The sequence below is a fragment of the Polypterus senegalus genome, chromosome 3 (assembly GCF_016835505.1).
Source record: "Polypterus senegalus isolate Bchr_013 chromosome 3, ASM1683550v1, whole genome shotgun sequence".
NCBI classification, from domain to species: Eukaryota; Metazoa; Chordata; class Cladistia; order Polypteriformes; family Polypteridae; genus Polypterus; species Polypterus senegalus.
The window spans coordinates 103,545,078-103,554,076 of NC_053156.1; the positions used below are offsets into that span (position 1 = coordinate 103,545,078).

Sequence of the window (8,999 nt, forward strand, 5' to 3'; positions counted from 1 at the left end):
CAGTTTTTAAAAAAAACACCCTTCACAATTAACTGCACAGAGCAAATTAGAAATTCTGGTATGGCGTTTATAATAAAATATGCAATCCAAAGAACACTTCATTGACAGATTTAAGCTGATTTTACTTGAACAATAATGATACACATTAAAGAAGACGTTTTTGGGGTAATGTTCCAGTGAGACAAATGTGTTAATTTAGATGAGCAGAAACCGTTTTAATGTACTGGTTTGTTAGGTGAAGTTTTCTGGTGAACCTTAGTAGATTTATTTAATTCGTAATCAAATGATCATCTGGAAGTTTAAAATGAAAGCTAAAAGATGAGCTGTAAAATGACCCCTGGTAAACCTGGTCTTAAAGGTTTACTTACTGTTAATTTGCAAAAACGTCACGGAGATGTCTGCAGTGGAAACTCTTCCTGCACATTTCTTAATATGTACACTTTAATATAACAAGACTTGGGATTAACTCAAATATCAAAATAAGTATTACACTTTTAACACTGTAAATTAAAAAACGCAGTTTTTAATACTTCGAACTAGAAATGGTCCTCGACCAACATACCTACGTACAACAACAAGCAGTGTCTAAAAGGTACGTCATTATTTGGAAGTCACTCACATGTTTCGCGAGCACCTGTAATAAAACTGTAAACAATATTTGAAAATCTTGGCATGCGGTACATGTTGGTTAACCCGGCGACAAACCGCCCGTCCAGTTCAAACACAAGCCCGCTTTCTCTTCTCCTTGAGAAGCTGGGTTCTCCTTGGTGAGTACACACACACACGCGCGCATTTATACGAGTTCGCGCAGCGCGCGGCCGGCCTCCCTAGCATTCCGACAGCCATACAGCCATTTGATGACGCGCGCGTTGCGCTCAACAGCTGAAGTGCCCGTGGAAGCTGTGGTTTTCACGTTGAGTTCTTCTTCCAAAAGGCCGTCACTATCTCCACTGTGCTTTGTGAACCCACTATTCGAAGTTACAACGCTGACACTCCGGAGCCTAAATGACACGTTATCGGATACTGCCGAGAAGTTTTCTTTTCCCAAGTCATCGATCACGTCGCTGTCCAGTCCACAGTATTTGAAGAAGCTCTCAAATTCCGAGAAGGCTTTGGAGTACCTGGAACTGATGTCCGAGTGCGATCGGAAGAGCCCTCTTTTGGGTGCCTCCGACTGCACCACAGTCTCTGTTACCTCTTGGTTGCTGGCTTTACAGGGACTAGGCTGATTGGGAGTCGTGGCGACAGCCTTCCCTTTTGCACTTTGCTGGTGGACTGCGTGTTCCACCCTGACGTTTTTAGAGGGTCGGACTTCAGGTGAAGCCACTTGCTTGTTGTCTTTCAGTGTGCCGTGAAACAGCCTCCGCACAAGGCTGCCTTTAGAAGAGTCACTGCTGGAGCCTTTGACTAGTTCGCACTTCTGTCGGTACATGACCAGAGAGTCCGGCCTCTGTTTCTTGGAGCTGCTTCGCCTGACAATAGTGGATGAGTTGTCGGTTGACGTGGGAGGGTCAGTTGCCACCATCGTCTCTTCCGTACTCTTCAAATTAGCGTGTGCCGGGTACGATTCGCTGCTTGTCTCTGAATCTGAACTGCATGCGACGACAGCCCCCTGTTTCGAGATTATCATCTGCTGTTGCTGCAGCTGTTGGCCCTTAACGAACTTGGCTTTATCCGCTGCCAGTCTCTCCACGGCGCTCACCTTCCCTCTGCTTTCAACTTCCATGTGCTTTCGCAGGTATTCCGGGCCCTTATTTAGAAGCCTTGCGGGTAAGGACGAAGTGCCACCAGTCACCGGCATCTGCCCGTTTTTTAAAAGTTCTGTTGCCATACCGGGGAAAAACAGCAGCCTCTAAAGCTAATGTGTAGTTCCTGTCGAGCATAACATACCAACAATCTGTCAAGTCTTCAAAACAGCACCTGTGGGATAAGGAAATTGACTTGTGCAATCGCTCTGTGTCACAGTTCATTCACCTTGAAATTTAAGCTGCTCCTTATTCCCTCCCCTAACGGGGCAGAGCAAAAACCTTCAAGATCACACACACACACAAATGCGCTAGGCTGACAGGCACCTAGACATGTTTTCTTAGGTGTCCGGTAAGCGATCCCGCTTGCTGCCCTAAATAAATAGCGCTGTGATTACTTAACGTGCTTTTATTATAGTTTAATTTGCATCTGCTTTGAGCTCTGTAATCTATCAGTGTACACACAAGCAATAAGTAGTTCATTCATTTAACATATTACACTGTTCTGGAAAAAATACGCTCCGTCAAAAATTGTACTTGTTGTTTATAGATTTAAGGGTGTTGAATCCAAAACTGGTTTTCTCAGACAGGCAGAATTAATCTGTCACATCTTTGAGAGATGAAGGTTTAAATTAAAAAAAATAGCGAAAAACGTAGTATACGTTTGAAATGAATTGTGTTCAAACGAATTAATTATGAATGCTTAATAATTATTTTTGTCCCGTGCCTCCAGACTTACCAGTACGAGAAATTCTCAAAAGTATTATGTACCGTTTGACTCGTGTTAATGTCTAGTTACGCAAGACGTCATCATATTTGTAGGGGGTACCCCCTATTGTTTGGGCCTTTTTAGGACATTTTGGGCCATATTTTGTGCAAGAAATTACACCATTATGATAAAGATTAAACCAATAGGTATCTTCAGCAAAACTTATCAGGAGTTCACAACTTAATGGGATAGAAAGAGTCAAAGTTGCTCCTTTTCACAAAACTTAGAAAAAATAGGGTTCAGTAATATAGGCCCATGGTGTGTCATTTTATGCTATTTCACGGTTGCTGGTAAAAAATATGATAATGTTTCAGGTATTTGACACTTTACTGATGGTCCTGACACAGTCTAGAAGCTACTTTTAGAGGTTAAAAATGTCACATTTCAAGCACACAAGCATGTGGGAAGTCGTTTTAGATTATTTTGAGGTCAGTGGTTACAAATGTAGTGTTATCTTTTGATTTTTGATCCTGTACTAGGGATCTAGCCCTCCATGGACCTCTGTCAGAGGGTGAAAAATGATACATTTCTTTTACAATTCAGAATATTTAATATTTAGACATTTAAATTGAAGTACATATTTTAATATTTCAAATATTTGATGCAAATATTCTTGTTTAATATGTACTTTTACCTCATGAGGTAAATTATTAGTTATTATGAACACCCTGAATTAGGGAGGCTTATATTTAGACTTTTTTGACTTGAAAAAATAATAAATTACATATCCATCCATGTCCAGCCCGCTATATCCTAACTACAGGGTCACGGGGTCTATAATTGTTTTAAATATAATTATTACTTACAAAAAGTATCCACTTGGTAGTATTTTCCTTTTTTAATCCTATGAAATTGTTTCTCGGTGGAATGACTAACAGATGTCCGCCAACATAGACTCACTCCACTTTTCACTATGACATTTCTCTATTTAAGTAATGTCCTAGCGGAACCTCACCGCTTGTTCATCAGAGATCACTCCCATGTTCTTGGAGAAAAAAAAAATCAAAATTAGAGTGTAGGAAATAGATTTTTAAAGACATGTTGCACCCAAGTGCATGCTAAGCAGGAAATGAGAAGCTCCACAACTATAGTTCCTCATGCAGTTTTTACCTTTGTATTCCCAAGACAATTTTTGCACATGGTTTTTTTCAGTAAAGAAAGGGTGTGTATGCTTGTACCATTTGCTTACCTCTTACCTGGCCAAGACCTTAGAAATGGGGTCAACCTGCCCTTGCATATTTCTATAAAAACCTTTTTAAACAACAACATTCTCCTGTATAATAAAAAAAAAATCTTTCTAAGCTTAAAAATAAATAGCAGATCAAGTTACAGTGCACAGTGTGCTATTTGGTCAGTTTAACCTGTATTATTTTGTCAGCATGAAATATGTGTGAATTGTGTGCATTGACTTCTTAAAATATATTCACTTAGTTCACACACACATGTTGATTCACATTAATCTTACCATATTTGGGATCTCTTGCACAGTTCTGTATTGAATGTTGAGGGTAATAATCACTTGTCTCTTTTACATGGTATGATTAGGCTAATATTGTTGAAGAAACTGAAATAACCAAATAAACTCCCTTTATTTAGTTCACTACGTTAATGAATGTCCCTACACAGTACTTTACGGTTGCAGTATTGTCATAGAGTTGTTCATGTAAGCAGGCTATCTACTGTAGTGGCTAAGGCTTTGGAGTTAATACAACAAGCTTGTTGCTTCAGTTCTTGCCTCTGCCTGGTTAAATGACCTTGAACAAGTCTCTTAATTTGCTTGTGCTCCAATTCTAAAAATATGTATATGAAGATTTGTACTTCATTCTTATGTTGTAAGTCACGTTAGACAAAGATGTCAAGCAAATATATGATGTTAATATTGTGACCTGTAGGGGGTGCCACTGAACCCCCAAACCCACTAACACACCAACACAATTCCGGGTTCAAATAATTTATTTTTAGCAAATACCTTCACATGTTATTCATACATACAGCACAGTCAAAATTCCTGTTATTCTCTCTTCCTTCCACTCTTTGTGGTTTCCCCGGTGCTTGACTTAGGAACTGAAGTTCTGCATTCCAGTCAACATCATGACTTCCCCAGGGCTCACTGGGTTTAGGCACATGTTCTTCATCTGTGAATAGTGGGGCAAGGTTATCGTAACTAGTGTGGGTTGTTCAGCCATTGTCATTCTCATGTTTGGGACTGCAGCAAATTGTAAGATTTACTCCCACTGTCAATAAGGTAGGAACAGGGTACATGTTCAGAACCTTCTCATGGTATATTTAATCCAGTGGTTGGTGCATACTTCTAAATCTGAGAGACATGTGTAATTTCACAGCTTGGCTGGTTCTTCCTCCCCATGAGTGGATTCATTGATAGGAGGGAATACCAGATATCTGGCTCCTCGATTGCCTTCCACTCTTGTTCATCAATTTTTCCCCATTTTCAAAGATATAACGATAATTGTTATTATGGACAGCATGGGTCCTTGCCTGGCCGGGATGCCTCTTCTTTGGGAGGACCGGGGGAGCAAGTCTGGTCAGGATAATACTTCCCCCGGAAAACTAGATGGCAGCTCACTGAGTTGCAGCAGTGCCTACAACTCCTGCAGGGCTTCATGGGAGTTGGATTTTGGTGGTGCCCTGTTGGGGTCCAAGGGCGCCACCAAGGGGCGCTGCAGATGCTGCTGAGCCCTGAAAAACAGCTATTCCACCACACCCAGAAGTGCTGCTGGAAATGGGTCATCAAACACCTGGAGCACTTGCAGGTGGGCTATAAAAGGAGTCAGCAGCCACCACTCCGAGAGCCAGAGTCGGGAGGAGGGAGACAAAGCTTGCCGAGTGGGAGTGAAGGAGAAGAAAAAGAAGAGAGTATTGTGTAGTATTGTGCTTTGGACTGTGTTATACTTGCTGGAACGGGGAAGATGTTGCCCACAAGTGAAGAAACAAAATAAAATCAAGTGTACCTCTAGCATCTGTCTGTGTTGGGTTGGGTGGCTGCTATGCTCCCATTGAGTTGTCACATAGTTATTGTATAAGTGGTGTGGTAGTGTTTGGGCGTTTTGGTTTCAGTATTTATATTTAAAGCAGGCTTCTGCCAAACCATCTGCCGGAAAAGTTCTGCTGACTAAGCCATTTGTGACTACTAGGACAGCATTGCAGCACCCCAAATCCTAGACACAAATCCCAGTATAAAAAAGGTTTATTTTCACTAATACCTTACACAAAGGTTCCAAAAGTGGTATAAGTCCAAAACAATTCTTCTTTCTCCTTTTCTCTCTGTTCTCCTCCCAGGCAAACTTTCTCTGTCCTCGACACTCAACTCGAACTCACCTTGATGAGGTCAAGCGGCTTCTTTTGTCCTGGACCCAGAAGTGCTTCCAGTGCTAGGGCATAGCCTGATGGAAGCACTTCCAGGTCAATTGGAAGTTCCATAAGTCCCCTTGCAGGACCCACGGACCCCCACTGGCATGCCCCCACTGGACTACATTTCCCAGCATTCCATGCAGTATCTGAATGGGTACCAAAACCCAGGGATGCTGTTATCTACCAGGACAGGGAAGTCTACAGCTATGAAACAGAGCTTTCCCCGATCTCTCCATTATATTGGCCTCCTGAGTAGTTAAGGAAATGAGGCATAATCCTAGCTGTGATTCAGCCTTTGTGTGCTGTCCTTTACAAAGTAAAGTTTTTTTTACACTTGAAGCAAAGACAGCTTAGGTGATTTGCCCAGGAACACACACTGTGTTAGTGATTAATGAACTATCAAACAACAGTTTGCTGCACTAAGCAGCAGGCCACACTGCCTACCTGGGATAAAAAAAGATATTTAACTACAGACATATAATGAATCTGAAACACTATATTAAAATAAACAAAGATCTTAGCAATGTTGAATGGCTGACTGGATGAAAAATAATGTCATAATAACAGTGTTAAGTGGAAAATAGAATGAAATGTGGTAATTTAGCAGAAAGAGAAGCATTTCAGTATTATGCTTCACAATGAATTGAAAATCCAAATGAAACAGCAATATTTCTTTGGAGTGTTTAGTTTATGAAATTTGAAAATTTTAAGAAAGTTAATTTTTTCCATATACTTTGTGGAAACTGTACACAGGTTACCACATTTTGTTCTTTATTTGTGAAGTGCTTATGTTAAAAAAAATATCACAGGAGCAGGTTCAGGAAGACTGTCACTAAGAAAAAGTTGAGTCTGGTATAGATTGAATTACTACATTTTTCTCAGAAATATTAAATACAAATTTTGTAATAACATGATTTAGATGATTTGCAGCTAACAGTCAATCTTTTTTCACAATGCTTCAGCTTTTCATCAGCCAGTGACTTATATGAATTATTTGAATCTAAATCTAACATTTTTTATATTTAACATTTAATAGTGAGTATTATAACAAGGTGTTTAACAGCACAAAGAAGAATACAATATAAAGCAGGTAAAGAGGTAGATTAAATGTAAATCTCAGTAAAGTGTCACGTAGTGTTCACAGGTGTCCTGGAATTGTTTATCAGTTTCAGGGTCACCTCGAGTCTCATTTATAAAACACTAGCAGAATACCCGCGCTTCGCAGCGGAGAAGTAGTGTGTTAAAGAAGGTACGAAAAAGAAAAGGAAAAATTTTAAAAATAACGTAACATGGTTGTTAATGTAATTGTTTTGTCATTGATATGAGTGTTGTTCTCATATCTATCTATCTATATATACACTCACCTAAAGGATTATTAGGAACACCATACTAATACGGTGTTTGACCCCCTTTCGCCTTCAGAACTGCCTTAATTCTACGTGGCATTGATTCAACAAGGTGCTGAAAGCATTCTTTAGAAATGTTGGCCCATATTGATAGGATAACATCTTGCAGTTGATGGAGATTTGTGGGATGCACATCCAGGGCACGAAGCTCCCGTTCCACCACATCCCAAAGATGCTCTATTGGGTTGAGATCTGGTGACTGTGGGGGCCATTTTAGTATAGTGAACTCATTGTCATGTTCAATAAACCAATTTGAAATGATTCAAGCTTTGTGACATGGTGCATTATTCTGCTGGAAGTAGCCATCAGAGGATGGGTACATGGTGGTCATGAAAGGATGGACATGGTCAGAAACAATGCTCAGGTAGCCCGTGGCATTTAAACAATGCCCAATTGGCACTAAGGGGCCTAAAGTGTGCCAAGAAAACATCCCCACACCATTACACCACCACCACCAGCCTGCACAGTGGTAACAAGGCATGATGGATCCATGTTCTCATTCTGTTTACGCCAAATTCTGACTCTACCATTTGAATGTCTCAACAGAAATCGAGACTCATCAGACCAGGCAATATTTTTCCAGTCTTCAATTGTCAAATTTTGGTAAGCTTGTGCAAATTGTAGCCTCTTTTTCCTATTTGTAGTGGAGATGAGTGGTACCCGGTGGGGTCTTCTGCTGTTGTAGCCCATCCGCCTCAAGGTTGTGCATCTTGTGGCTTCACAAATGCTTTGCTGCATACCTCGGTTGTAACGAGTGGTTATTTCAGTCAAAGTTGCTCTTCTATCAGCTTGAATCAGTCAGCCCATTCTCCTCTGACCTCTAGCATCAGCAAGGCATTTTCGCCCACAGGACTGCCGCATACTGGATGTTTTTCCCTTTTCACACCATTCTTTGTAAACCCTAGAAATGGTTGTGCGTGAAAATCCCAGTAAGTGAGCAGATTGTGAAATACTCAGACCGGCCCGTCTGGCACCAACAACCATGCCACGCTCAAAATTGCTTAAATCACCTTTCTATCCCATTCTGACATTCAGTTTGGAGTTCAGGAGATTGTCTTGACCAGGACCACACCCCTAAATGCATTGAAGCAACTGCCATGTGATTGGTTGATTAGATAATTGCATTAATGAGAAATTGAACAGGTGTTCCTAATATTCCTTTAGGGGAGTGTATATATATATATATATGTGTCTATATATTTATATATGTTGTTCTCATATCTATATATATATATATCTCTATCTATCTATATATATATATATACCCGCGCTTGGCAGCGGAGAAGTAGTGTGTTAAAGAAGAAAAGAGAAAGAAAAGGAAACATTTTGAAAATAACGTAACATGATTGTCAATGTAATTGTTTTGTCACTGTTATGAGTGTCGCTGTGATATATATATATATATAGCAAAATACCAGCTTCACAGCGATGTCATGTGTTAAAGAAGTTATGAAAAAGAAAAGGAAACATTTTAAAAATAATGTAACATGATTGTCAAAGTAATTGTTTTGTGTATTTGGCGGCAGCGTCACGAAGTTGTTTTCGGCAGCGCATCAGAAAATGTACCACGACGTCTGACACGCCTCCTTTTTACTGTTATCTCACAGCTTGGATTGCTGCTGTCATATATACGCACACACACATACATACATACATACATACATACATACATACATACATACATATACTGTATATATATAACATACATAT

The 8,999-nt window shown here is 40.1% G+C and overlaps 1 protein-coding gene across 1 annotated transcript; it reads right to left on the bottom strand.

The window, feature by feature from the left end:
- Positions 1-503: 503 nt before the first annotated feature.
- Positions 504-2,652, bottom strand: fam110c (family with sequence similarity 110 member C). Its single transcript, XM_039747710.1, has one exon. It carries the CDS (start codon positions 1,829-1,831, stop codon positions 794-796), a length of 1,038 nt encoding a protein of 345 aa, XP_039603644.1. The 5' UTR covers positions 1,832-2,652; the 3' UTR covers positions 504-793.
- Between the last annotated feature and the right edge of the window lie 6,347 nt (positions 2,653-8,999).